The sequence below is a fragment of the Athene noctua genome, chromosome 10 (assembly GCF_965140245.1).
Source record: "Athene noctua chromosome 10, bAthNoc1.hap1.1, whole genome shotgun sequence".
Taxonomy (NCBI): Eukaryota; Metazoa; Chordata; class Aves; order Strigiformes; family Strigidae; genus Athene; species Athene noctua.
Window position 1 is genome coordinate 677,363 of NC_134046.1, and position 27,857 is coordinate 705,219.

Genomic DNA, 27,857 nt, shown 5'->3' on the forward strand with positions numbered 1-27,857 from the left:
GAGCATCTTTTTAACGGTCAGGGTGAGGTTCACAGTTGGACCGGGTGATCTGCAAGGTCTTTTCCAACCCCGATGATTCTGTGATTCTCTTGTGTGATGCTGGGCCCCGCTGCCCACAGGCTGCTCTGAAGAGCACTTCCAGGTTTATTCCGGTTTAGCAGTTCAGGTGTGGTCTGAAATTACAGTCCGAGCTCTGCAGAGGGCGGTGAAGGCCTGGTGAAGTTGTTAATACTTGATAAATCCAGTTAAACTTCAGCAGTTTTCCTCTGTGCCGCCCTTCCCTGCAAAGGCATCTGGAACAACTGCAGTTTGCCCCTCTAGCTCTGCGCCAAGCCTTGATGTTTTTGTGGTATGGCTGTCATTTTGGTTTTGGTTGCCAGACCAAAGTTCCCATCAGCACTACAGGTCGGGGTCCGGGCACAGCAGTGTCCCAGTGTGACACTTATTCCTGCACAAGAAAGATGATCCCAAAGAGTCGAGCTTTACTCTCTGATCTCGGGTGGCCTTACGGCTGCAGCTGCCCTTCCCCTCTTCTGCTGCAAACACACGTTTCAGCTGTTAAACCTACACGGCCGTTTGCATGGGTTGATTCCTTCCAGAAAGCAGTAAAGAGCACTTGGAAAACAAAAGCTCTGCTCAGGTCTTAAATGGCTGGGATGCCTGTTTTAAGAAGTGATGCTTTGTTCTGAGCTCACCCTCGGTGTTAAGAGGATACACAAATTTCTTCTCAGAGGTGGGAGCATGGTTCCACCTTCCTCCTACCAGACCAGGGCTGCCGAAGCAGCAGAGAACTTTCTGTTTCTAAAAATTCAACAATTGGATTGGTGGAGAAATTTTACAAGGCAAAAAAATATAGCGAAGCAGAGCACAACTTTGTTATCTCAGTTAAAGAGAGTTTAGATGCTGCACTGATGGGCAACGTATCAGCTCTTAAGCTTTGCAAGTTGGCATTTCTAATGTAAATAATGTACAATAATGACAGACATGTGCGATTTAGGCAGCAAATATTTGGATCTAACACAAGGAAAGCTGGATTAAAATTCTCTTCCAAAAGGTCATTTGGCAGCCTGGGTTGAAGGGTTGGCAGCTTGAATATGCCATTGAGGAAGTACTGGGGATCATCCTCTCAGCCTGCTCAAACAAAACCGTTTGTAGCTGATCTTAGCGGCAGCAGAAAGGGCAGAGGTCTGGCAGAGCTTCCCAGAGCCTGGCAGCGGCTTCTCGCCACTCTCGCTTTTGCCGTTTGTAGCAGCAGCAGTGAAACTGCCCAGAATTTTGTTTCTGTAAAGCACACGATTATTTCTTTTTATTTTTTTCAGGCAGTTTCAAAGGAATAAAGTGCATGTGAGCAAGTCGAATGACAGTTGCTTCTGGCCAGGTCATCTGGACAAGCCGTACCTCTGCTCACCCGAACGGAGCCTGGCAGGGCACACGCCTTGTCCAGCCACGTCCGTGCGTCCCGGCCCATCCGTCTGTCCTGGCCTCTGCAGCCCTGAGGCCGGGCAGGGCGGGCACTCGGCCGATGCTGCTTTCGCCGGGGCTGTTCCAAACCTGCTCCCTCGGCGGGGTGAGCTGTGAGCGGCGGCGCTGCCATCGCGTGGCTCCCGGGGCCCTGCTGGCAGCCACGGCGAAGGTGAAGAACCGTCCCCAGAAACGGGGGGTGGTCGCCCAGCCTGCAGGCGCCCGGCTCGCACACAGGATGGAGGCTATTTCCTTTGTTACGTGGATGCGTGTGCATGGGTGCCTGTCCCAAAATCCCACACCGTGGTCCCCAAAACTACAATTATTTACAGATACAATTTTTACATACTCAGCACGCTGGTACGTATCCGCTAAGTGATCGGTCATAATCTCTGTGCTTGGCGTGTGAAGCAGCACATGCGCCTTCTTTTGAGCCTGGGCTGTAATTGCTATCGGCGGTCACCATCTCCCGCTGCTGGAATTACATTTGACTTAGTTTCCTCATAATTTGGCAGACATCAGGCAGGTCGTGGCAGCTCGCTGTCTCCGCTTCCCATGAATCCTACCTCGACTCCTGCTTCCTGTGGTGCACACGCCATGGTGGGTGGTTGTTTCAAGGTTAATCGTTTGTTCCTGACAGCCTGGCTCTACAGTGTTCCTGACAAAGCCGACCTCTGACCTTTCAACATTTCTTTTAATAATCCAAGATCCCGTTCAGGTTGAAGGTGGAGGAGCCGGACAGGCAACAGTGGATGTCTGGGGTGACCGACCGCGGCGGTGGAACTGCCTTTGAGTGTCCCGACACGGAACGACCTTCCTTGTGAGACTGAAACCCCGGCACGGGTCACAAAGCCCCCTCCCAGGTTAACCCCTTCCCCTGCGCATGCGGAGGAGTAGAGCGTGCTCTCGGCTGTATTCTGTAATAACGGCAGGTTCATCGCCAACCGACCAGTATTTCACCGGCGCTGGGGAAAGCCCTGACCCCTGGGCTTGGGGTAGAAAAGGCGCAGGACAACCCGCCGTTGGGGTGCTGGCTCGGGGAAGGCCCGAGCGGGTGCGGGATCTGCCCCGAGCGCGTTGCCGCGGGGTCGGTCCCCGCGCGAAGCGGCACGAAGCCGCTCTGCGGGGAGCGCTGGTGCCCGATCGGAGCCGCCCGTGGGGTTCGGGGCTGCGGCCGCTCCGGGAGCTCCGCGGGGCGGGACGCGCCGCCCCGCCGCCAGGTGGCGCCCGCCCGCCCAGCGGCACTGGCGGAAGCGGCGCCCCGCAGCGGGGCGCAGCCTGGCGGAAGTGACGCCGCGCGGGTCCTGGCAGCCCCGTACGGGCCCGCGGGGCGCGGGGCTGGCGGAGACGCGCTCCGATCCGTTCTCTCGGGCCGGCCCCGCCGGACACAGCCTCTGCCCCCCCCCCCGCCCCCCCGGCGGCACCTCCCGGCGCGGCGCGCGGGCCCTGCGCGCGCTCTGCGCCCCCGCGGCGCTGCCAGGACCCGCCCGCGTATCCCACAAGCCCCTGCGGCGCGCCCGCCTCCCCCTCTCGGCCCAGCCGCGGTCGGCGCCATCGCCCGCCCGGTCAGTCCATCCGCCGCCATCCGCCGGCCCCGGCCCCGCCGCGCGGGCAGCGGCGCCTCCCGGGCGGGCCGAGGGGAGGGGAGGGCGCGGGCGGGCAGCGGGAGCAGGGCCGGGGCGGGGAGCGGAGCCGTGTCCGCGCTGTTGGTTAGCGCGGGGCGGGGGGGGGCGGCCCGAGGGTTCCGCAGCTGCGGGGGGGTTGCGGCCGGTGGGTCTCGGTCGCTCCGCACCGCTGCGGTGTGTGGGGCGGGAAGGGCCTCCCAGGATCGCATCTGGAGAGCTGCCGGTGCTCTGCCAGCTTCGGAGGCGGGAGGCAGAGCGGCTGCAGAGCAACACCCATTCCCTCGCCGGCCGCACAGTGGCCCCTGAGCGGAAGAGACTCTGCTACAGGCGCTGCCCGCCGCCCGGCCCCGGCTCACCCCGCTCACCCCGCTCCCTCTCCCGCAGACACCATGCCGGCCCTCAGACCGCTCGTGAAGCCCAAAATCGTCAAGAAGAGGACCAAGAAGTTCATCCGCCACCAGTCCGATCGCTATGTCAAGATCAAGGTAAAAAAAACTCGCTGGGATTTCACTGGAAAGGGAGTCCGGGAGCAGTCGGACAGGGCTGGCGTTGGTGAACTGAAGCACAAAGGGCCAGCGCGGAGCCGGGCTTTGCGCTGGATCTCTGGGGACTGGCTTCGGCTCCAGCCCTGGCCTTGGGGTGGGTGTTTCCAGACCAGTTTCCTTTTGTAACTCTTGGACATCTCCTGCGTTTCTTTAGCGCAACTGGCGCAAACCCAGAGGTATCGACAACAGAGTCCGCCGGCGGTTCAAGGGTCAGATCCTGATGCCCAATATCGGCTACGGCAGCAATAAGAAGACGAAGCACATGCTGCCCACGGGCTTCAGGAAGTTCTTGGTCCACAACGTCAAGGAGCTGGAGGTGCTGATGATGAGCAACAAGTAAGTGGGGTTGTTGCTTTCTCGGCTTCCTCAGTGCTGCTCGCTGCTGGTGGGAGGGTGTAGACAGCAGCTTGGGGCTGGCAAAGTTGTACTTTTGGCAAAAATAGAACGTTCCAGCGGCGGTGAACAGCGCTGCAGCCACAGTCTGGGTCAGACCGTGGCCAGAACTGGCTGCAGGTCTGTGCAGACAGGCCCACGTTGACGTGCAGTGCTTTCTTCCAAAACTAATGAGTAATCATTACAATAATGAAAAAACAGATCTTAGTGAGGGTCTGTAAGAAGGGAAGTGGAAGGGTCAAGCTGCTCTGGGCCTCGGCCTGACGTGCCGTCTCGCCTCCCGGCAGGTCCTACTGCGCCGAGATCGCGCACAACGTCTCCTCCAAGAACCGGAAGGTGATCGTGGAGAGAGCGGCTCAGCTCGCCATCAAGATCACCAACCCCAACGCCAGGCTGCGCAGCGAGGAGAACGAGTAAACCCTCTTCTGCGGCCCCGATGTATTTAATAAAGTGTAAAAACCAAAGCGGGGTTGATGTGCGCAGGGACGGGGTCTGTGGGGCGCGGGGGGCCTCGAGCGGGGCGCTCGCTCCTGGTAGCAACTCGCTGGTGAATTCAGGAGCGCACGCGGCTTCGCGGGTACGTTTTTATTTTTATACCACTCAAACAAAGGATGCTCTTTCACACAGCACTATAAATACTTGTCACATCAACCAACTCTGTCAAAAAAGGAGAAGCGAAAGCTTATTCCCGCTCCACGGCTACAAGCGCGTCATGGGGGCCTTGTTCTCTGATCTGCTGCGACACCCGCTCTGTCTCTTGAGGCATTTTTTCCCCCTGGGCAAAGCAGGATCTGAGCACAACAGCCACTACAGCGTCACTTCCAATGCCAGGAGGGTGAGTGGGGGCTCTCTGCTGCCTTCCCCCTCACGCCCGCGATGCTCAGGGCCGAGCCCCAGCTCCCTGTGCGTGTTGGCTGCTGCTCCCGCGGGGAGAGGGAGGCCGGTGTTAAACGTGCAGGAAAAAGCCCAGTGTGGGGTTGGTTACGGTAGCACGATCAGGTGATCCTTTCTTGGAAGACAGCTGCTTGAGGTATTTCAGTCAAAAACTGGAATAAATGGGAATCAGGCAGGGTGGCTGCGTAGGGCCCGACCGCTGCAGGAACACTCGGTGTCGGAGTGGGAAGGGCAGGGGGGAGTCGGGGTAACGAGCAGCTCCCGCAGTCTGGCCCGTGCCCGTCTCCTTGTGGCCTACGGTTGTGATGCTCCTCACTCATCAAAGCTGTGGATTTTCTTGCTTTTAGCCACGTTATTCAGTGAAACAATATAAATACATTCTTTGGGCAATTTGGGGTAGAAAGTGCATGTGCAGCAGTTAAATAACAAAACATTTTAAACTTTTTTTTGTACTGCAGTAAGGAAATATTTGAGGAGGTAGTTCCCATTTTTCATGGAACCACACTCCTCGATTGCTTTACATGCCCCTTAAAAACTTGCTGAAAAACGAGAATACTTGTTTCCCCCCTCTCCCAGCACAAGGTCCCGCGTCCCGGCAGGCTGGAGGTGCTGGGCGGGCGCAGCGGGACCGGCCCCTCCCGCCGCGGGTGCTGGGGACTCATGAGTGGCTGCTGAGGGTCCGGCTGGGTGATGCTGTCCTGGCCCGCTCGGGGTCGAGGCGAGGGGCAGATCTCCTTCAGCTCATGTCCATCGACTCTGAGGTGGGGAGGGAAGCTGAATCTTTCTGAATGCTCTCAAAAAGCGACGCCATTTCAGGGTTGGATCTGATCTGGGATGAGAACTCGGCCATGGCTGGGCTCTTCTCCACCTCGGGGATGGTCAGGAGAGCAGCGACCGCTCTCATGGCCGATCGCTTCAGTTCGTCCTGCTTCTCAAACTCCTGCTTCACGGAACCAGCTTTCACCTGCGAAGCCCAGGCCCTGCCTTCAGCTGGTGTTCAGAGGAGGCGGCGCGGGCACAGGGAGGGACGGGCCGGCGGGGACCAGCGGGCTGGGAGCCGCCGTGGCTCTGCGGCCACCGCGCTCTGCCCGACCTTACCTTGGTGGAACAAGTTGCCCGGAGCGGCTCGATCAGTCTCTCGAGGCGCTGCAGCACGGCGCTGGGACAGAGCGAGGAGAGGCGGGCCAGCATGATGAACGTCAGCATCTGGGGAGGAGGCAGAAGGCTCCAGCACCCGCCCGGAGCGCGGCCGCAGCCCCCCGCTGCCGTGTCGTGCCGTACCCGCGCAGTGCCGGGTTTCTTTGCACGTGTTGGGGGGTTTAGCAGGAGCTCCGGGCACAGCAGAAACGCTCCTGCCAGAGGCAGCGGCCAGGCCTGGCCCGGCTGGGCCCCGGGAAGGGCTGGGGGCGACGGCAGCGCTCAGCACAGGGGCTGTGCCGGTACGTCAGTAATGCCATGGAAGGGGGGTAGCGCCTCCTGTTAATCCCCGAGGCCATCAACAATGACAACGCCACCTTTTTTTCTAACACCATGTCACCAGCCACGCAAGGCAAGCGACAACCATAAGTTTAAATGCAGGTGGAACTTGTTCTAGGCTTTGGTAAATCTCCTCTAAGAGCAGCTGGCTGTGCCAGGGTTGTGTTTTCAAGGCCGCCGTGGTCAAACCAGAGCTGGCTGGTGTCAGAGGGGCTGCAGCAGCCACACACGGCGCAGCCGGTGCCACGACAGCTCGATTCCAGCCCTAGAGAGCGGCTCGCCAGTGCCCCACCGCCCCCAACACCTACCCGGATGTCGTAGTGATCCTTCAGCCCGTCCTCCACGTGGTTCAGGTACTCGTAGATATCCAGCCGGTCGAGGCAGCTTTCCAGCAGCGTGTACATGCACTCAAAAGCAGCTTTCCTCACGTCGAGGCCATCATCCACCGTGTGCTTGAACGGCCCCATTTCTACCTTAAAGACGCGAAGCAGCGCAGCTGTGAGCCCACAGCAGAGAGTCTCCACCTCGGCCTCGCAGGCACCCCAGCGCAGCCAGCACGTACCTCCCGGATGAGCTCCCTCCTGACCTTCGTCTCGTTATACAGGCTGGGGAGAACTGTGCTTAGTAAATCTCGGATTAAGGAAGGTTTGTTGTGAGCAGCAGAATTAAACATGGCTAAAGCCACGCGCCGAACATTCAGGTCTGGGTCCTGAAGAGTTTTTAGGAAGTCACCTGTGGGATAAGGGCACACCCATCAGTCCTGCTGCAGTGTTTTACAAGTATTTTAAGGGTTTATCAGTGTATTCAAGGACCCTGGTTATGAAAGACCTACAGTAAAATAACTCCAGGGGCACAGTCTAACAGAGGCACTGGAGATGCCTTCCCTCCCCTTCATTTGGGATACACTGAATGGAAGAAACATGACTTTCCTGCATTTGGGTGTAAAAACAAACCCCCTGATTCCAGCTACCTCATCCTAAAATCGGATCAGAAGCTTTGGTATTCGAGGAAACTGGGTTTTGTTTTTTATTGCTCTGATCTCATCTGCTCAGACTTCTCTGAAACAGAAAGCCCATTTTTATACAACAGCTCTGAGATGTGGGCTCCCTAGACCCTTTTAACGTAGGCTGTATTTTCCAAGATCCTCGTTGTGAAAGCTTGAACCGTAAGTTTAAACACAGAAGGAACGTACGCTCCCTAAAAACCCGTCACCAACAGAATGTGCCCAGGAGCAAGGTGTCGGAGCACGGAACGAGGACTCAGTGACAGTGTTGCTCTTCAGGCTCAAAAGCAGAGAAACACAGATAAAAACTGCCTGGATCAGGTGAGGTTTACACGGGTGTGAAAACCCCAAGCTGCTGCTGACGCCTGAACAGCCGGCGGTGCCTACCTATGCAGCCCTTCAGGAGAGCATCGATGGGCTGAGGCTGGTCTGCAATTGTGAACTTGACTGCAGTTACCACCGTGCTCCGGGCGTGGGGAGAGCCTGTGATGAAGGGGGCAGGAAAAAATGGTGAAAGATCAAGAGACAAAATCATTGCTGTAACTCTGTGGTACATATCCTGCTCTTGGTCACGTTACGTGTGTGTGGAAGAGGTAAGAGAACAGAGGATTTGTGGTAATAACCTCCTGGTGTAAATCCTGCCCCACCTCCGCGTGCAGTCCCTCTTCCCAACACCCTCCTGCCCCCTCTGACCCCCCTCCCGGATCCCCCCTTTCCCCCTCGCCGCTGCAGACCGGCTCAGCTCCCTGCTGCACCCCCAGCAGTTCTCAAGAGGACTTTCCCCTGTGCCATCTCCCCGCTGCCCATTACCTGACGACAGCTGCTTCTTCAGCCGGGGCAGCAGCTCCGAGGGGTTCACCAGAGTCAGCTTCCCCAGGCACTCGGCCACCACGTTGCGGGTCCCCTCCTCTGTGCACTCGCAGTGCTTGAAAAGCAGAGCCCAGATATCCTCCACGTAAGGTGTGAGGCCGTCGGCAGGGGAGGAGCTGATGACTTCCTTTAGCGAGTGCAGCAGGAGGTACTGTCTCTTGGGCTGGCTCCCGATCTCTTTCAGCATGAAGGGCAGATACTCCTTCAGGTTGCCCACGCTGACGTTCCCCAAGGCGTAGGAAGCGGCGGATTTCACCTCCTCGCTGGGGGAGGTGAACGCTTCCAGGATGACGGTTTTGAGCTCTCTCTGAGCGCCGAGGTTCGTGGCACGCCCCATCTCTGCCAGCGAAAGGAAGGCCAGCACTTTCACAGCGGAGCTGGACTTGGGGTTTTTGACGTCCTGGATAAACTGGTTCACTGTCGTGGGGGCTTCCTTCGGGCAGGCTGAGGACAGGGCTGCCACGCACTTCGCCACAGAGTAATAGGCCTGTTTGTGTAGCGTCGGCGATGCCCCGGCCGAGCCCGAGGAGTAAACGGGCGCAGTCAGCTGCTTCATCAGCTCCGAGTGACCCGTGGCCGCCGCCCTCGTCAGGACCAGAGCCTGGAAGAAGTCTACGATGGCGTTCAGCGCCCCGCCCTGAAGCAACGGCGAGTGGACAAGCTGGAAGGTTTCAGCAAGAACGGAACTGCTGATCTTAGAGATGCAGGATGGATAAACCTTGGCCAGAGTCGTAAGGAACACGATGGCCACCTGGGAAATGTGCATGTCGTTCTCGGTGATCAAAGCGGGGAGCTCCGTGAGGACAGACTCTATCATGGCAGGCTTGAGGCTGTCGCTGTAGTTCTTCACCAGGATATCCAGAGCAGTCAGAGTGCTCAGTTTCAAGGCACGTTGATTCTTTCTCAAGAAGGAAGCTAGAATGGGGAAACCTTCCCCGAGAATGGGTCTCAAATCTATTTTAAGTGGAGAACTAGCGATTAAGGTTAATGCTTTGACTGTTGTCAATCTAGTGATTTCGTTTTTGAGCCTCTCCAGAAATATCTTCAAGGTTGGCTGGAGATCAGTGCTTAGGTGGTCTCCCAGGTTGTAAATAATTTGCCCCATGCAGGAGATGGCACGCTCCTTCACCTCCTGGTCGATGTCAGCTGCCTTCAGTCGCTTCAGGGTAGCAGCGAACAGGTCCTTCACGTAGGGCTTGGCATCAAAAGGACAAGGCTTGTCCAAAGGCCTGAGAACTTTCACAAGTTGCTGAGTAACCAGCAGAGCTTCTGAAGTGATCTTATAGAAGGGGTCTGCAATACAGGTCACAACAGGGGGTAACAGGCTTTTGATATGAGGGTGAAACACCTCTGGCTGGTGGTTGCAAAGAAGAACGTGAAGGAAAGACAGCGTATCGATCCTCATGTTGGAGGAGCTGGATTTATCGGCCAAGGAGAAAATGATACCTGTGGAGGAGGGAGAAGAATGACTGCTGTCTTATTTCATCAGGTGGGTTTTATCACACCCCCCCCCCCAAAGGAGGACACAATTACACAATTGCCATCGCTTTTCTCTCTTTCCCCTCCCCGCCCAGGAGACACGTGCCACGGGCAGGAGCTGCCCTCCTTGCTGTCTTTCTGCTTTCCGGGAAGCGGCAGTTCAGACATAACTGGTCTCTGTAGCAGTCCTGGATGGCTGGCTACAAAGACTTTTTTTTGAAGTTAATTTGAAAAGTCATCGTGGGCTGAGACGAGAAGGGATGGTTAGTCAAGTGCAAATAAGAATGACAAACTGGCATGAAGACTGGGGAAACTGAGTCCCAACAACAGACACTCCAGGCTGCAGGAATGTTCCTACAAGAGTTTCTTCTTCATTCTCCTGTCAGAAGTCTTTAAAAAACAAAAAACCCCAAAAAGCAGCAGGGGCTCTATGTTTATCTAGTTTTAGAACTTCGGTTACTATTGTCTGGAACACAACTGAGGGCATTGAGGATGGACTGCCTCTGCTGAAGGGAGGTTCTTCCAAGTCCAATTCCTGTGGCATTTATTTATGTTTCCCAGAAGACTTAATGAAAAACATTTACAACAATACTGCTTGGCACCCCTGACGTCACGCCCGACCCTTGGTTTGAATGTTTTTTTCCAATCTATTAATTCACAAGAGGGAGGTGCATGGATCCAGCCCAGGGACAATCACAGGAGACTTTTTTTATATTCACTGTGCAGTCACCCCCAAAGCAAAGGCAGACGTTGGTATTACGAGCCTTCCAGCAGTGGGGTGCTTCAGGAGCTCTGGGCAGGAAAGCTCAGAGATAAATGTGGTGGTGCAAGTTAAATAACCAGTCAATACAAATAATTTGTTTAAATGCCACCGTGTTTTGCAAAAGAAAACGTCGCTCATGTTACTGGTCTCAGCAGGAGAACAGCACAGTTCCAGCTAGTTTCAAAGGAGGCTGAACAGGCTAAAGGCACCTTTTCAGGGGACCCAATACCCCTGTCCAGGCTTTCAGTGGTAGACAGAAGCCAGGATGGATGGGGGAGCTGTTCAGCACATCACCACAGAGCAGAGCTTGATGCGTGTGTCCTGGTGCTGAGCAGAGTAACACAGAGGAGTGAAACTGGAACAGGCAGGCAAGGGGCACACGTGTCGGGAAGGGACTGAGCCCGCCCCACACCCCCAGACCACGGAGCAGTTTACCTGGGACGAGCGCAGGGATGTGATCTGCCAGGCAGCCAGGAAGGACGTTGGCCAGTTCCGTCAGGAGGCTGAAACAACCCTGTCGGGATTTGATGCTCTTTTCTTTCAGCTGCTTGTGCAAGGCCCTGACGATGTTGGGGACCTGCAGCGTGGAAAAGAAAACCAGAAAGAAACCCATCGGTCATGGCCGCTTGCAGGACATGGAGCTACGTGGCCGAAGCAGCCGGCGGAGCCGAGCCAGAGCACTGGGGGTGCAGCAAGAGAACGGTGGGGACAGTGAGGAGCAGCACAGCCCTTCCCCAGAGAACGGACGGGGACAGTTTGTTGGTGGCACGGTACCCACTCCTCTCCAGTGCCCTCTGATGTAATCACACCCCCCCTCACACACCTGGTTCTGAAGCATGGTCAGGGGCACCTCATCTCTGCCCGAGGCATCTGCAGCGTGCAGCCAGCTCTGGATGGGCTGCGTTTGCTTCAGCAAGGTGATATAAGCACTGAAGATGTCAGCTTTGACGTTCTCCTCCCTCTCTTTGAATCTGCTTATCAAGACTGGGGAAAGAGTTTTGTAGAAGTCCTGAAGGAGGTCGTGCCTGCTGCTGACGATGGCCTCCAGGCACTTCGCGGCAGACCTGCGGACCTTCCAGCTGATGTCATCGTCGTCGCTGTACTCGTCGTCGCTTTCTGGAAAGAAGGCAAGGGAAAACCAGGTGTGCCATTATGAGAAAACCAGTGATACAGGATCACTTGATCCTCAGAGCTTCCCTCTCCAGCCAACCAGACAAAGAGATGCCAGTAGCTCACACGTATCCGGGAGCAGGGAATTGTCCAGGATAGCCTGTCCCTACAGGCGTCACCACCCACCTGTGTGACCCAGGGCTGCCCTGGGTCAGATTCTTCCGTTCCAGTTAGAGCCGACGGAGAATAAACCTTAACGTTAACTGCCCTTACTGGCCACTTCAGCTCAGGCAGCAAGGCTTTGGTTTTGAAGGGAGAACGAGTTCCCAGATTTCAAAGCCAGAAATACATAAATATTTGTGTTAGGCTGGTTTGTGCTATTCAGGAATTGCTGACAATTTGCTATGTTGTTGGCAGAACATTTAACACATTCTCCAGGAAGCCAGCCAGGATCTTAACCCAACTAGTATGAAAGTGAACAGAAATGCCCTTCTTCCAAGAAACTTTTTCTAACTTTTGCTCTGAGCTGCCACAGTATATGCAGCCATACAGACAGTATGAAGTGTCCTCTTTAGCTAACAGGCATTAAAATTCTGCTCCTATCTGGCCAAGGCTCAACATCCACCTCAAAGTAAAAACAATTCAGATCTGAGGAACTTGTCAGAAAAAAGTAAAACTAAACCTCAGAATTACTGCTGGAACTTGGCACAGAGCTGTGTTATTACCATTGGTAAATTAAAATAACCCATCTGAAAGAACTGACTGTCTTGAAGCAGATCTGAAAAGTAACATCGCAGAGGGTGAGAAAGCAGGAAGGGGAGAAATGTTAACCCAGTGTTTGGCTGAGCACAGTCATCCTCACAAGCAGGCACCTTGCTCCTCATCCTCCCCATTTTCAGTTTCCATCATCTCTTCCTCTTCCTCCTCTTCATTATCATAGTTGTAGTTTGGGTCAAAGGTGATGTACTTCAAACATAACCCCATCACATTAGGGATGTGAGGGTCCATTTCCTTTGGGCACCTATCACGACAAATAAAAATTCTGAGAGTTAATAAATTAAAGACTAAGCTATTTTAAATATTCAAATAATGTAACTAATCTCAACAGGATCCCAAAATGCTTCACAGACTTTATGAACATTTTGTTAACATTAGTTAAACCAGAGCTGCTCCTTCCTGCTGTGCACGAAGCAAGGCCACATTGCCCTGAGGAGGATGCAATGATTTCTATAAGGAAAAAAACAAAACAAACAAATAAACTGGCTGAATCCTCCCTTCGTGGGAGAAAACCTCAGCAGCTCTGCAGGGCTCCTTTTTTCCAAGACAAGCAGTAGACATTAGACCAAACACTGGGAGAGCTGCAGCTCAGCAGCTCTTCTGCCTGAGCCCCCTTCCTGCCTCCCACTCCCTCCACGCACCAGGAGCAGGACAGTTCCCTCTTGCCGAGGAATCCTCCAAGGACAAGGCAAACTCCCACTCCTGCAAAACCAATACAGAAACACACTCTCGCATGTTGAGGTAAAATAGCTCATAACTCAAGCCCAGCTCCGTGAAGGAGAGAGTTCATTTGTGAAGTGTCTTTCCCCGACAGGGAGGCAGTAGGAAGGCACCTGAGCCTGGGTGCTGACCGCAGATCTTCACACCAGGACGGAGCACAGCCGTTCCCCAAGGGCACGCACCTTCGCACGAAAGACTCGAAGGCCTGAAAGCAGTACTCCCGCAGCTCGTCATCTTCCACGTGACAGTACTGAACAACGAGAGGAATGATCTTCTCCAGATGTTCTCCTGGGAAAGAGAAAGCAAGCAGCAGTGAAAAAATCACTGCAGCCTTCGCTCATCGGAGCGGCCAACAGCTCGGCCATCTGCCACCTCCCCCGTGTGCCCGGCGGAGCGCTCCTCCCTGGACCTCGCGGGCAAGGGGCCAGCAGCCCCACAGCCAGCCGTGCCAGGCTCTTCAGCAGCCGGCCCCTGCTCCCCACCTGCAGCCCCCTGTTGGCATTTCAGTCACGGACAGAGCTGTGATTAGAGAACTTCTAGGGCCTCATCTCAGCTCTGGCAGATCTGATAGACAAGTAATACAATGTGCTGGCCTCCATTTCTCTTCTTGTTTAAGATGGGGTGAATCCACTGACCTAATTCACAGAGGTGTTAATTCAGATCAGGGAAGTGCTGTAAGACCTTGAGATGAAATCACCCCAAAGGGCAGCCAGAGAGTTACTCTGGTGTCTCCTCCCTTCCAAGTGGAGATCAGAGGGCCAGGTCAGGACCACAGAGAGAATTGCAAAGCACGAGCCACTAACACATTAGAACAGGGCGAGCACACTTCTTTTACCCTTTGAAGGAGCCACTCTTAAACGCACGCACGTGTCCCGGTGCCATTTCTAGCTACTCATCCTACCTATGCGGTGTCCAGCCTGCCTGCTAATGCCAGCAACACACTGAATGTACGTCCTGGTAGTAGAAGTAGACTCATTCCTCTTCAGTTCGGCCAGCAGATGCTCTGTGAGCTCTGAGAAGATGTTTCCGCTGCAGGTCAAGACAAGATGACCCAAGGCGATGATGGCCCTTTTACGCACTGCCAGCCTGGGGCTCGTCAGCTGGGGCAGGAGGCAGCTCAGGATGGAGGAATGGAAGGAGTAGAGTGTTCCCCCTAGTCTGCAATCAACAGAACAAGGCAGCAGTTGAAAGTCAAAGCCTCAGAGAAAAAGCCCTTTTGCCAGCAGAAAATGTAAAAATCCTTCAGCTGTGAAGCCTTTGTGCAGCCTGTGGGGAGGGAGAGGAAAAGGGTGGAGTTGGCATTTTGGTGTGAACACCAACTTGTTCTGTAAAACACAGGGAGAGGTTATTTGTCTCTATCATGGAGGAGTTTGATTTTGTCTGTGTCCTTCTGGATGACCTGGGGGTTTGTCAATAATTTCCTGCATGCAGTTGACATGTGACACTGTCACTCTGACTTATGTAACGAGAGAAAGAGGCAGCCAGGAGAAAAAAAAAAAATGCATGTGCGATCAGATCACAGGGCGAAAATAAACTTCCCTGCTTTGCCCTCTCCCTCCCTCTGTGCACTTGAACTGAGCCCCTGTGGGATCCATCACCAGTGTTCCTGCTCTTCCCAGGCACAGAAAGGCTCCACGTGTCATCTCGTATCCCTGCTGGGGAATCTGCTCTGCTGAGATACCCCCAGCGGCAGCCAACCCAAATCCTTTATTTTTAAGTCCTCGCAGTAGGATTAGGGAACTACAGAAATCACAAGCAAACACATAGAGGCAGCCCCCTGCCGCACACAGCTGCCAGAAGAAAATCCTTTGGTACCTGCTCAGCATATCTGACAGGATGTCAAGAGCCTCCAGCTGCACAGACACATCCTCCTGCTTGCCAATGGCTCCTGTCAGCTGGGCTGTGATCTTTTTGCACACATTCGCTGTCATGCTGGAGCCTGCAAGAGAGAAATTTGTCCCCACTGTCAGATAAAAATAAGTCTTTTTACTGCTAAGAACCACTCAAGCCCTCCTACATTAAAAAATAAATCACCCCTGGGAGACCTAACCAGAACAGCAGTCAATCTGCTCTCGTGTGCGATGGTGGACACCCCTGGCAGCCCCCACGGATCCCCCGCTGCGGTACGATGCCAGAACTACCTGAGAGAAGCTGCTCTTCTCAGAGAGTGTTTTACCCTAAAATGCCCTGGCTGTCTCACAGGGAGCCCCCAGGCCTGTGCAGTGCAGGGAGCAGAGCTGGCTGGAAAGTTTCTGGCAGGTTTTTTCCCATTTTTAACTGAAAAATGTGGAGTTTCAGCAAATGTTTTCTCGATAAGAAGAGCAGTCTTGACAGAAACTGTTCCTCAGCTCCATGATGAAATTTGAGGGTAGAACTAGATAAATCTAGATAAAGCACACACATCTTCACGTCCCACAGAGCTCCCCGAGGCAGGGACAGCTGCTCCCCTCACCGTTCTGCACAGCCTCCGTGAGGCATCGGAGAGCAGAAGCAGCACACCCTGGGAGTGCCACAGCACGGGGCACATGCTGCTGCTCCCACTGCTCTCTGAACCTGCCCTTTGCTCCAGGCAGCTCCCACACGAGCGGGGCTCAGGGCGAGGAGAGCACTGGGGGAGATGTCCAACCTCTCTGTTTTCATCAAGCCCACTGTGCTTTTGCTGCCTCCCACCCACCCAGTGCCACTCCCGGCCCCAAAGGAGATGAGTTATCTGTTGCTACTCTAGAACAGCTTCAGTTCCTGCGACGGGTGTCGGAATTCTGAAAGGGTGGCTCGCAAGAGCTTCATGTTTTGCAGGAACTGAGGGGGGAGTTCAGCAAGCGTTGGCCTGTTAGTTCTAGTTCTCCTCCCGACCTAAAACCCAGCAGCCTGGCAGCCTGCCACAGCCACCTGCCATGAAGGAAGAACAGACACAGGAGATGGCTGCAGAGGCGCCTCGGGCACCTCCCGAGCAGCCGCCGCCTTTCGGGGCCGGTAGCTGCGGGCGCAGGAGCAGCCGGCGCAGCTGCGGGCCGGGCAGGCTGCGGGCAGGGGCAGGCACAGCCCCCGCCCCGCTGGCCTGGGGGCGCCCGAGCAGCGACAGCCGGGGCCGCCGAAGGCCTGAGCACGGCCGCCAACGGGGACGGGTTTCTCCAAGAACCCAGCTGCACTTTCAGACTTAATATCCTCAGGGGGACCAGCTCAAGTTTGCATTTCGTCCCGTCTTTAATGACACTGTCTCAGCTTCTACTGGCTCTCCTCCTTATTTCACTACTTGTCCTCTAGCAGGTGAATACGGAACCTGTAACTTTTTGGCTCAGAACTACATGTTTCGCTCTGTCTCCCAAAGGTTGCGATTCCCTGTGGCCTCAGCCCGACCAAGGGGACAGAGGTTTTACCTGTGGAAGCTGGCGGCAGCTCGGAGATGACTGTTTTCAGCCCAATGCTGGAGATGTCCCGCAGCTGCTCCTTGTCTGATAACATGTTTGTACACAGCGTGTCCACAATGGTTTCCACCTGGTACTCCTTCACCTTCCCAACCAGCGGGCCCAGACTGCGGGAGGAAAAGCCAGTCAGAGTGAAGGGGAAGAGGGACACTTTCCACCAGCAAAAGGGACGCTCAGGCTCGCTCCTCCCCAAAGGCAGCTCAGCCCCAAGTGCAAACGTTACCAACACCCCGACACCCTCCAGCACTCGTCATGTCCCCAGGATTACGCTCCCTGCATTGTTGCCTCAGTTAACTCGGTATCAGGCTAAAGTGGATTTTAGATCAGGTTTGTGAGGACATTTCAGCAAACACGAGGCCAATTAAGACCTTACTGGAAAGAGCAGCTCAGAAATTATGACACAGTGAATTGGAACCGAAGCAACCACATTACGCAGAGTAACGGTAAAACCTACAGCCAGGTTTCGGAAAAAAACAAAACAATCCAACCATCAAAAACTGATTTTCAGGAGGAAATGCCAAACGGATTTTCACAAGCAATTAGCTACCTATTGCCCTCTGCCATGTGTGTGAAAACCTCTACTTGAGCCAAGGCCCAGCACTACAGCAGAGGGAAGATGCTTCCCTTCCCGCTGCACTTTTTAAAAATTGTTATTATTAGAAAAGTTTTCTGTTAACAACCTATGTTTCCTGCTGGTAAATCTGTAATCAAAATTGTGCCCAGAGCATTTGTCAGCATTTGTTTGCAACTATTTATTTTTGCGTCTTCACAAGGTTACTAGCTAAAATGTACAGTATTAACTGTATTTCAGCAAGTCACATGTTATGGCTTTCCCTCCCTAACCAGCTGCACTTAACTCTGAATTGACCTAATTAATTCAAAATGCATTTGTTTCCCATGAATATTCTGCAGCCCTTACTAAGAAACTGCTGTTTCATGGACAGCAAATCTGGTTGCTCGAAAGTTCATGAGAAGCAAACACAGATGAGTGGAAACCACCCCTCCTCTGCCCAGGTGCAGAACAGACCAACGCCACCAGGTAACCCTTCCCACCCAAATCCAGCAGTTACTCTGGAAGGGTTTGGGCCTGAACAGAGATTCCTGACGGATGCTATGGGTACTTTTCTATTTCCTGAGTCGATGCCACCCGCAGAGAAGCAGGTACTTGCTGTAGCAGTGGCGTGGCTGTGCTCCAATTTCTGTGCCAGGTACAAAGTGTTAGTCACTGCTTCCTTGTTGCCTTTCTTGGGGGAACTAGTCAAGACTGAATGATTTGAACAGAATAATATAGATCTTTTCCTTCTGGTTCAAAAAACTCAGGAGAATTGAACAGCTCCCTGTGATTCATGTGCAGCACAAGCATTTTTCTCTGGAGGATTCTAGAGTTTTAAAAATACCATCACGCTGCTGTTCCAGAGAAAAAAATACATTTAAATAACCGGTTCCTGAAGGTTTCAGTTCTTTTTTTGCCCTCTCAGTAGGATGTTCATATAGCCAGGAAAAAATAGAAAATGGAGTAAAAGAAAGGACTAATCTGCAGTTTTGCGTTTTCTTTTTTTTTTACGTTATACAGAAAAGAGGGACTAGAGGTTTTGGCTCAGTGTGCTGCATAATACTAGAGCACAAGCACCAATTCCTGGGGACTATCATCAGTGCTACGTGTCCATACGGCTCAAAAGAAAAGGCTACCCGTTGCCTGTGGAGTACAAAAAGAGACGGAGAGACGTGTAGGGCTTTCCACACACCCTCCTTTCATTGAAGTTTATGCCCAGGAGAGGCTCTGCTCCTGATAGTTGGTAGTAGAAGCCCCCAACTTCATCGGGAGCTAAGCAGGACTGTCAAAACATCGGCCGTGATGATTTCCATTTTCTGAAGAGCTCGCATGAGAGGACATGGTGCTAGCACTCTACCACGTTTATGGCTGGACACAGTTTATGAAGTCCTGGTACAAAAACGGGGTTTCTGTCTCCTGTTCCCTCTCCCACTCAGCACAGCTCCAGTAAGACTCGCTGCACGGAACAGCCATGCTGTTGTCTCCAGCTCTGGCACACCCGGACAGCAGGCTTCACAAACACTGCAGGTACACAAAGCAAACTCACACAGCCTGTTCTGTATCAGACTATTCCTGAATGCAACAATCCAACAAACAGCTCTCTGACTGCCCAGGAACATGGTAACGACCGCCAGGCTCTTACCACTTGACAGCCAGGTTCTGTACTTCCCCATTTTTGTCCTCCAGCAGTTTCAAAAGCATTTTCACAACTTTTTTCTCGCTGTCTTCATCTAGTTTTATTGAATCTTTCTGCAGTTCCATCATCAGGTCGTTGGTGGCCATAAACCTGAAAGAATATACAGCAAAAGCAGATTAGCTGATATACAGACACAACTGCATCTCCTTCACATCACTTTGGACAGTGAAACTTGGCAATTAGTGCTTGCATGAAAACACATGTTCAAAGAGTAACTTACAATCCTTTACACTGTCTTGAAAAATAAGTTACAGAGATTTATTATGACCTTACAAGTGGAAGACTCAGATAGAGATAGCCAGCAAAAAGCTTTAGCTAAGGACTCTGTGAGAATGGGAAATGCATGTTCTCTCTGCTCCTTAAAATATGTAACAGGGACAGGGTAAACTAAAACTCTAAAACTGGCACCCACCTTGTGTATTTTTCTCTCAGTGACTAAGTCAAGATGGTTAACTATGCTAGAAAAAATCATGGTGGGTTTTTTTCACCAATTGCCCAGCCTAGGAAAACTGGTCTAGGGTCTAAGAACACACCTGGCTCTGTTCTTTCTGGCTTATTTAGCACTGACAGTATGATCCCACACATGGAGAAGGCCTGCTAAACCCAGAAATTAAAAATAAAGTCATGACTCCATGCAAATTGTACCTTAGAAGTTCCCCAGGCTATATTTAGATTGCTATGAGCAAAACCAAGCACGTAGTTATCATTCCAGCTTAGAAGGAAAAACAAACTCCCAAGTGACTGTTAGCCAATATATCTTCTAACAGGGACATTGTCAAACGGATATTGAGAAGTTCTGGAAAGTCTCCTATTTTCCTGGGAGCAGGAAATGTGAAAGGTGCCATTAGAGAAGTCTGAGGTTCTGGGAAATGCTAGTGTGGGTATCGCATTATTAGCTGCTTGCTAGCGCTAGCCCCAGCACGGGGATGGGTGTCTAAAAGAACCGCAGAGGAGCTCTTCCCTCTCATTTCCCAAACGACACCTCTGTTTTAAAGCGGGCTCTGATGTCATTCATTCAGCACGTAAGAGCCCTCAGCACCAGGCAGCATCTGTGCCTGCAGTCTGCAAGCCTCCTCTCCGGTGGCAGGTCTGGGACCAGGGCCCGAAACCCAGACCGAGGGAGACGGGGGGGCTCTGCCCCTCAGCGTCAACCAGACGCAGCCTATTTCTGATGCTGCAAGAGCTACGAAGCTGCACCTGCAGTTCCACGTCTGCGCAGAACAAGCACGACCAATCGAGGCCACAGGCCGAGCGGAGCCCCCCGCAGCAACGCGCCCGGGGAAGCAGGGCGGCCCTGGCCCCGCGGCCGGGCGAGCAGCTGGCGGGGCTCACGTCGCACCGTGCGCTGGGGGAAACGGGCCTGAGCGCCTCTGTCAGGCGGCACGTGCCCCGCGTTGGGCGCACCGCGTTCGGAGCATTGGCTGCAAATTCTCTGAGCGAGCTCTTTGCGCAACTACCCCGTCACCAACTTGTTCAAAACATACCTGTTTAACATCAGGAAAACATCAGCAGCCCCTGCAGAAATCAACCTCCTTTTAGGACATTACAAGACTTCAAAATATCAAGTCTGGCACAAACATTCCCTTCCAGGTTGATACTGAGGGAAAGATATGTGCGCGGGTGAAAGCTTTCACACTTGCTAGTTTTAATAATTTTTTACAGAGCGCCGTAAGTATCAAGCCACAGCCCCAAGCCTAAAAAGTCGTCGATTTTTTTCTGCTGACATAAAGAGAATGAAAGAATCCCGGTCCCGTCAGGGAGGTCTCTGCCCACCGCACAGGAACAGCCCCTAACGCCCGCAGCGCCCATCGCCGGGGTGGGGCGGCTGCTGACTCGCGTCCGTCTCCTCGACGCACCCCCACCAAACCTTCTAGCGGGAGACAAACCAAGGACTATCGCAGCATTTTCGCTACGATGGTCTTTCTTTACAAAACAAGTAAGAATTCGAAGTCTAGCTCCCGAGACTTTCCACTTTGCTCATTCCCTTCCGTTACGCAGCAATCCAGGGAAGGGAGGGGATCGCTGGGGGTTTCTCTGCGTTCCCCCCCCCCGGCCTGAACAACAGAGCTGGCTTGACATATTGCGAATAAACCCGATTCGTTCCCTGGTACGGAAGGATCCTGCGCACCCGAGGTTGGATTTTTCCCGCTGGCGGGGTCGGGGGCCCCGCGCCTGCTCCTGCCGCTGAGGGACCCCCAGTGCAAAGGGACCCCCAGTGCGAGGCAGCCCCGCAGCGGGGAGCCCCCGCCGACACCCGTGCCCGTGGCCCTCCCGCACCTGAAGTCCTTGTCGGTGGAGGTCATCTTCTCCAGCAGGCTGGAGATGTGGTACGAGACGCTGGCCATGGCGGCGGCGGGGCCGCGCGGGAAGATGGCGGCGGGCGCGGGGCCGGGGTCCCGCCGCTCCCCTCAGGGCCGCGGCCGGCCGGGCGCCCCCCCGAGGCGGCGGGGCCGGGCCCGAGGCCTGGCGGGGCCCCGCGTCGCCCGGCCCCCGGAACCGCGTCGCGGGCGGAACCGCGTCGGGCGGGAGGCGCGGGCGGCGGGGCCGTGTGGGCGGGGGACCGCGGCGCCACGTCTGAGCAGCGCGGCCGGGGCACGGGCCGCTCGCCGCCATGGTAGGCCCGGCGGGGCGGGGGGGCTGCGCCGGCGGGCGGCCGCGGCGCTCCCGGGGCCCGGCCGCGGCGCTCGGCCCCAGCGGGGCCCGGCACAAGCTGTCGGGAGCGCGGCCGCCGCCTCCTCCGGCGCCCGGGAGGGGCCGCGGGGCCGGGCCGGGGCTGCCCGGGCAGGCCGCGATGTGCTTGCTCTTGTGTCTCCTCCTCCCCCGCAGGTCTCGGTCATTAACACCGTGGACACCTCTCACGAGGACATGATAGTAAGTGTGCGGGGGCCGCTCCGGGTAGCGGAACGCTCGGGGGGGCAGGAGCGTGGTGGGCGAACCCCAGTAAAACGGTGCGCAGAGGGGTGAGATGGAGAATCCGGTCTGAAAGCCCGGTAGCGCAGTTTTATACTGTACGGAGAGGAAAACACGGCTACCGGGGGGGGGGGGGGGAATGACCAGCAGCTGTAATTTTCACGCCTGGGCTTGTTTCTGTGAACAGGCGGCACGCACACGCTGAGCGGTGCGGAGCTGCAGCGGATGGAACTCATTTTCCTTTATGCGGATGTTTCTGGGAGCGGTAACAGGCAGGAGGAAAATTGTCAAAGGAATTTGTAGAAGGAGCCCAGTCAGATAGTGAAGTTTCAAACATAACTAAGAGGTGTCAGTGTTCTTGCACCCGCTTTGTATACTGACAAACAGAAATACGTAACTGGTCAAGGCTTTATAGTCAGTGGCACTAATTTCCCGTCCTCTCCTGCAGGTGCTGGGCACGCTGCGCTCAGTTCCCCAGGTTACTCCTGCGTAGCATCCGTATAGTTAGTGACAACAGCAGTTGGAGAAATAAATTACTTAAGTGGCTTGTCTGGATTGTTTAGAAACTATCCCCTTTACCCTGTCCTGCTGGGACTCGGTCCTCTGTTCCAATTCTTACAGCTACTTTTAGAACACAAAAAGGTCTGCTGACAAAGCTGACGGGCGCTTTTCCATCGCCTTGCAGCACGATGCGCAGATGGATTACTACGGCACTCGGTTAGCGACCTGCTCTTCAGACAGATCTGTGAAAATCTTTGATGTTCGGAACGGAGGGCAAATCCTCATTGCGGACCTGAGAGGGTAAAGTGTCGTAAACAGAAGATTTTAATCCGTGGACATCTTTAATATTTTGTCATTTTGCCCTTTGGTAACATAAGACGCGTGGTGAATTCTTCCGAGGTAATAATTACTCTGGCTGGTTGTTGCTAACCAACTCTTCAGAGCTGTGAGGGGCGACTTAGAAATAATGCTGGGGCTTTTTCATTCGTTACTCCTTTAATTTTCAAGAAGTAAACTCATAATCTTAACTGCTAATGCAAGGATAAGTGTTTGGAATTGTTTCTGATGGCAGTGGCTTTGTCTGACAGGCTGTATGCTGGTTTTCACCGTGGCATTACTGGGTTTTGGTATCACTGCATTAATCACCTACAGAACGTGGATTTCCAGCACCGATGGCTGTGAAGCTGCCAGGCTGGAATGGGGGTTTCCCAGCTTTTCCAAACGGTGTTTTGTTTCTTGCAGGCATGAAGGTCCCGTGTGGCAGGTTGCCTGGGCTCATCCGATGTATGGAAATATCTTGGCTTCCTGTTCCTACGACAGGAAGGTTATTATCTGGAAGGAAGAAAACGGCACTTGGGAGAAGACGTATGAGTACACAGGGCATGATTCCTCAGGTATGTGGGGACTGGAGCTGGGACATGAGGCTGGGGGTGTGAGAGGATTCAGGTAAGATCAGAATAAATCCATCCATCTTAAAGAAGAAAGCCTCTACCAGACAGATGGGGATAAATGACTGGAGAGCAGTAAATCTGTTCAGCATAAGCAGGACATTTACGTAAGGTCATATTTGCTGCATAACCTGCCCTGATTCATAACCTGTTCGTAGTTGTTGTTTTACAAACAAATTGGCTTTCAAACAAACAAGATGGTAGGGTACTGAATTCTTGAGGAAAATATCGTATATGTCCACTGCAGGGAGCAAGGAAAAAGGTGGATTTTAGCACACTGCATTTTGATTTACAATGGAAACTTTTGTTCAGATGATTGATCCTCCTACATGCAGATCTGAGAAGGCTCCAGCTTTGTTCTGTTACTCCTCTAGACTTCAAGTACTGTGTCTGCCACTCAGCTTTTCTTCTAGAGTCAGCAATACCCTTCGCTGTTGCTGGAGATAGTCAGTTTTTTCTCTCTCACTGATTGCGCTTCTGGTGTTCTCATTTTATAAGGGTTCCAAAAACAAAGGCAGTTTTCTGTCACTCAGTAAACAGTGTTAATTGACCAGCTTTGCTGAAATTCAGGAATGCCAAGACTCTTACTCTCAGCTTGCAAAGCTGCTCGCTTTTAGTGACCACGCCGCTGGCAGCGGTGAATTGGAGGCAGTGGCTGTGTTGTAACCCAACCTGTCCCCCCCTTCACAGTGAATTCTGTCTGCTGGGCTCCACATGACTACGGGTTGATCCTGGCCTGCGGGAGCTCTGATGGGGCCATTTCGTTACTGAGCTACACGGGGGACGGGCAGTGGGAAGTCAAAAAGATCAGCAATGCACATACGGTAAGTCTGTTCCTTTGGAGCAGCGCAGAGCTCCTGGAGCTGCAGACACCGAGCTGAGGCCTCAGAGAACTTGCAGACTATATAAATACCGAAATGCAATGAAATGATGTGAAACGGCTTCCGTAGTCAAGAATAACTTGTTTTAAATGAATCCAGAGTGGAAGGTATACTGCAGTCACTAAAACGAAGTAGAAAACAAGATGTGTGAAGTGTTGGTAATTAATGCTTATTAAGCGTTCTTGTTAAACACAGTGCTGGGAGCTACGTGGTAGGAAGTGGCTTTGGTACCCAGAACACCTGTACAAATTGACTCTGGAAAAACCACAGCACTCGTGTTTTTCCCAAAATAGTGGGGATTTTTGCTTAAGCAGAACTTCATGAGCTAATGGCAGTGGCTCTCAGTAAATGTAATTGGGCTCTGAACCACAGGTCCCTTTTACTGCATTCCTAAATCTTAGCAACTGGGTATATCTTGGGTCTTTTTCCTTCTCCACTGTTTACATATCCAAGATAATATTTGCACATAAAACAGTTACTTAGCTACCTAAGCTTTCTGAGTAAGTGCATCGCTGAGACTAGGCTGTATCTGGATTTCCTACGCATCTGATCTCCATCTGCCATTGTGCAAGACTCCTGTTTTCCTAAGATGGGCTTGTTCCACCTCCCCAGCAGAGAGCATGCTAGGTGTCCTTTGCCCCTCAGCAGCTTTAATTTATTTATTTAAAAGAAGCAACTTCTAATAATGATATTTTTCCGTTAACTAGATTGGATGTAATGCAGTTAGCTGGGCTCCTGCTGTTGTACCAGGAAGCCTCATAGAACAACCGTCTGGGCAAAAACCAAACTACATCAAAAGATTTGCATCTGGTGGCTGCGACAACCTTGTCAAGATCTGGAAGTAAGTGCTCTGTTGACAGACTTAAGAACTTATAAAACCTGATACCCTTTATAGTCTTTGAATGTCCCTGTTAGTATCTCAGGTAATATTTTCAGCTTCTCCATGCTTTGATCTTTGAACTGTTGTTTTAGAGAAGTGCTTTAAAATGGACGCAGCTTAGTGATGTGCCATTGCTCACGTGGCTGTAGCAGTGTCAGCCCTGCTTCATCTTCTCTTGGAAAGTGGCTGTCTAATTGTCTTTGACCACTGTCACTTGGACAGTAGTGGATTTCTGCACAGTAACTGAAGGTCAAATACTCTTTGCCTGTGGTGCTTTCTGTCCCCTGGAAGGGATTTTGTCAGTTGAAGCCACAGAGCTTTTTGGAGAAGAGTGAGGAACACTTGTGCTTTGTGTTAGCCGGATAACCGAGGAGTCTGAAAGCTACCAAAGCCTTCCAGAACAGGAGGTGAGAGATGGGACCGGCTGCTGCCGCCGCCCTCCTGAGTGTGTCGGTGTGCTTCCAGGGAAGAGGATGGTCAGTGGAAGGAAGAGCAGAAGCTGGAGGCTCACAGCGACTGGGTTCGAGATGTAGCCTGGGCTCCATCCATAGGTTTGCCAACAAGTACCATTGCGAGCTGCTCCCAGGTGAGGCTTCTCTCGGGGTGAGAGGCAGCTCTCGGTGCCCTTGCTTCCATTTACTTCCTTCCCCCTTTCTCTAGGAAAGGAATAGTGAGGCTAGAACTGCTGTAACAGGTCCTCTCGGCAGTCCTTAGCTGTAGCTGGCTCTGTGCTAAGAGCCTTTGATTCCTCTTCCTCACAAACTCAGAAGCCCAGTAGAAGTGTTTCTGGACAAAGGTCTGTGCGTGTGTGGCTCTGTACCAAGAACTACCTTTTATTTTGAAAATCAGGAGCAGGATGCTCTCACGGTGAGGAAGACCTTCAAACAAACATTGTATTTTAATGTCTGTAGCTCCAATTCACTGAACTTCCAGCTAAAAATACTGTTTTCTAAGAACACCAGTTATTAATCAGCTCTGATGTCCTTGACCTTCATATTGACTATAGGTTCTTGCTACTAATAATTCTGTAAATGCTTTTTTTTATATTACTAAGTCTCCTTGGTAAGCTGCTAACTTGCTGTCACGTGACTGGAAGGCAAAATCTCACTCTGGGGAAAAAATTTCAGACGATTGAAAAGTGTTTTGGGAGGTTTTCTGTAGTGTTTGCAAGTCACCTTTCATGTGCAGTTTTTCCCATCGGAGTTGTACTCCTGTCCTGCTTTCAGCTGCAGTAGGGAAACAGCCCCTTTGTGTGGAGCAAAAGTCCACGTAGACGTATCTAGGGTTCGTGTCGGAGCTGGGATTTGTGCAGTTGAGGTTTTTTTTTGGTCCAACCAGCTCTGCTTGCTTTCGTAGGACGGCAGAGTGTTTATCTGGACATGTGACGATGCCTCTGGGAACTCGTGGTCGCCAAAGTTGCTGCACAAGTTCAATGATGTGGTCTGGCATGTCAGTTGGTCCATTACTGCAAATATTCTCGCCGTGTCCGGAGGAGACAATAAAGTGAGTACTGCTGCCTTGGCTTTTACTGCTGCGGACGTGTTTTTGGACGAGCTGTGATGAGACAGGCCCTTGTCACTTTTGTTTAAGACACGGCTGTTGTAGCTTCTCCTTTGCTGCAACAGTGACATTTTTTATTTTTACTTATCACAAGGGGAGGAAGACCCTGACTTTTGGCAAACTACTTGCACTGCCGCCTTAGTCCCTGGGGATTAGAAATGCAGGCTTAACTTTAATTTGTAGGGTACTAACTATTGACATACTCTCCCTTTACCACTGGGTGATTACTCAGTGCACAGCAACAAGTAACTTGATGCTTAAAAGGACTCTGCAACACTTGACTGGTGTAACTGTGGGCGGAGGCCGAAGCGGTGACGCGGTAGGTGCGAGGACAGGGGCAGCTGAGGGTGTATTGAGGCTGAAACGTCTCCTGGTCTGTTTTTGAGGTGACGCTGTGGAAGGAGTCTGTGGACGGCCTGTGGGCGTGCATCAGCGACGTCAACAAGGGCCAGGGCGGGGTGTCTGCCCTTCCCGAGGGGCAGCAGAACGAGCAGTGAGCCCCGCGGGAGCGCGCCAGCCGCCGAGCCATCGCTGCGCCTGATCCGCGACGTGTCGTGGGCAGGATGAGAGCGGATCTTACCTAAACTGGACATGGACGTGGGAAACAATCATCCAATTTTGTGGGCACTCTAGAGCTATTGCCGGGAGGTTACAATATGTTGGTAATCAGCCTTAATTGACATTCCCTTAAATTTAAGGTAAAGAGCAGAGCAAAGTACTGTGCCTTATACTACTCCTTGATGCTGCAGAAATTGTACCCTGCTTTTCTGGTCTAGGGATCAGATTTAATTGGATTATGCTGTGGTCAGACTTGAGGAGGAAGAGGAGGCGGCTGTGCACGTGGTGGGGTGTGAGCTCCTTTGTGCAAGGGGCCAAGCGCTCTGCCCCCTCCCAGGCCAGGACTGTTTCACCTGAGGGGAGGGGCTGGTGGAGTTTCCTGGAGTAGCTTTCCCAAAAGGAGTAGTGGAATGCATATGTCTTTTGCTTTACAGTAATCTCAAACTTGGTTTTTGAACACCAGTAAATCAAACCATAATTGCAAGAAATTTTTTTTTTTAGCCACACTTCTGTACTGTACTTCAGGGTTTTCTTTTTTTGTTGAGGTATCAACAGAATAAAGTCCTCTTGGTTAGCGCCTGGTGTGCTGTGTTTAGTAACCTCTGTGCAGGGCCCGTGTGGAGGCTGCGCAGCCTGGTGTGCTGCGTGCTCTGCTGTGTGTTGTGTGCTCTGCTGTGTGCTGTGTGCTCTGCTGTGTGCTGTGTGCTCTGCTGTGTGCTGTGTGCTCTGCTGTGTGCTGTGTGCTCTGTTGTGTGCTCTGCTGTGTGCTGTGTGCTCTGCTGTGTGTTGTGTGCTCTGCTGTGTGTTGTGTGCTCTGCTGTGTGCTCTGC

General features: G+C 52.9%; 3 protein-coding genes across 6 annotated transcripts; 2 read left to right on the forward strand and 1 right to left on the reverse strand.

The window, feature by feature from the left end:
• Positions 1 to 2,899: 2,899 nt before the first annotated feature.
• On the forward strand, positions 2,900 to 4,488 carry RPL32 (ribosomal protein L32). Its single transcript, XM_074913837.1, has 4 exons — positions 2,900 to 3,026; positions 3,471 to 3,571; positions 3,786 to 3,967; positions 4,312 to 4,488. The coding sequence occupies exons 2-4, from the start codon at positions 3,476 to 3,478 to the stop codon at positions 4,439 to 4,441; spliced, it is 408 nt and encodes a 135-aa protein (XP_074769938.1). The 5' UTR covers positions 2,900 to 3,026; positions 3,471 to 3,475; the 3' UTR covers positions 4,442 to 4,488.
• Positions 4,489 to 4,594: 106 nt separating this feature from the next.
• On the reverse strand, positions 4,595 to 21,252 carry LOC141964025 (cullin-associated NEDD8-dissociated protein 1-like). Of its 3 annotated transcripts, XM_074913834.1 has the most exons (15): positions 21,068 to 21,252; positions 18,737 to 18,880; positions 16,494 to 16,648; positions 14,932 to 15,055; positions 14,018 to 14,274; positions 13,299 to 13,404; positions 12,492 to 12,640; positions 11,333 to 11,625; positions 10,945 to 11,086; positions 8,208 to 9,713; positions 7,785 to 7,880; positions 6,957 to 7,126; positions 6,703 to 6,867; positions 6,017 to 6,124; positions 4,595 to 5,882 (listed from the first exon to the last, which is right to left on the reverse strand). In XM_074913834.1, the coding sequence occupies exons 1-15, from the start codon at positions 21,133 to 21,135 to the stop codon at positions 5,655 to 5,657; spliced, it is 3,711 nt and encodes a 1,236-aa protein (XP_074769935.1). In that variant the 5' UTR covers positions 21,136 to 21,252; the 3' UTR covers positions 4,595 to 5,654. The 3 variants fall into 3 exon arrangements, with proteins under 3 accessions (XP_074769935.1, XP_074769937.1, XP_074769936.1); XM_074913836.1 differs by lacking the exons at positions 14,932 to 15,055; positions 16,494 to 16,648; positions 18,737 to 18,880; positions 21,068 to 21,252 and adding an exon at positions 13,038 to 13,098 and having other exon boundaries at positions 14,018 to 14,157; XM_074913835.1 differs by lacking the exons at positions 14,932 to 15,055; positions 16,494 to 16,648; positions 18,737 to 18,880; positions 21,068 to 21,252 and adding an exon at positions 13,038 to 13,098 and having other exon boundaries at positions 13,230 to 13,404; positions 14,018 to 14,157.
• Positions 21,253 to 21,303: 51 nt separating this feature from the next.
• Positions 21,304 to 27,609, forward strand: SEC13 (SEC13 homolog, nuclear pore and COPII coat complex component). 2 transcript variants are annotated; one of them, XM_074914523.1, is made up of 9 exons: positions 21,304 to 21,404; positions 21,617 to 21,661; positions 22,386 to 22,501; positions 22,943 to 23,094; positions 23,839 to 23,972; positions 24,737 to 24,870; positions 25,375 to 25,495; positions 26,266 to 26,412; positions 26,856 to 27,609. In XM_074914523.1, exons 1-9 carry the CDS (start codon positions 21,402 to 21,404, stop codon positions 26,964 to 26,966), a joined length of 963 nt encoding a protein of 320 aa, XP_074770624.1. In that variant the 5' UTR covers positions 21,304 to 21,401; the 3' UTR covers positions 26,967 to 27,609. The 2 variants fall into 2 exon arrangements, with proteins under 2 accessions (XP_074770624.1, XP_074770625.1); XM_074914524.1 differs by lacking the exon at positions 21,304 to 21,404 and having other exon boundaries at positions 21,637 to 21,661; positions 22,322 to 22,501.
• The last annotated feature ends 248 nt before the right edge of the window (positions 27,610 to 27,857 follow it).

Coding starts and splice junctions, on each gene's coding strand:
- RPL32 (XM_074913837.1), top strand. CDS start 3,476: ATGCCGGCCCTCAGACCGCTCGTGAAGCCCAAAATCGTCAAGAAGAGG. Junction 3,572..3,785: donor ATCGCTATGTCAAGATCAAG/GTAAAAAAAACT, acceptor GCGTTTCTTTAG/CGCAACTGGCGCAAACCCAG. Junction 3,968..4,311: donor GTGCTGATGATGAGCAACAA/GTAAGTGGGGTT, acceptor GCCTCCCGGCAG/GTCCTACTGCGCCGAGATCG.
- LOC141964025 (XM_074913834.1), bottom strand. CDS start 21,135: ATGGCCAGCGTCTCGTACCACATCTCCAGCCTGCTGGAGAAGATGACC. Junction 14,275..14,931: donor CTGTCAGATATGCTGAGCAG/GTACCAAAGGAT, acceptor TGTTGATTGCAG/ACTAGGGGGAACACTCTACT. Junction 11,087..11,332: donor TGACCATGCTTCAGAACCAG/GTGTGTGAGGGG, acceptor TCCACGCTGCAG/GTCCCCAACATCGTCAGGGC.
- SEC13 (XM_074914523.1), top strand. Junction 23,095..23,838: donor CACAGGGCATGATTCCTCAG/GTATGTGGGGAC, acceptor CCCCCTTCACAG/TGAATTCTGTCTGCTGGGCT. Junction 26,413..26,855: donor TGTCCGGAGGAGACAATAAA/GTGAGTACTGCT, acceptor TCTGTTTTTGAG/GTGACGCTGTGGAAGGAGTC.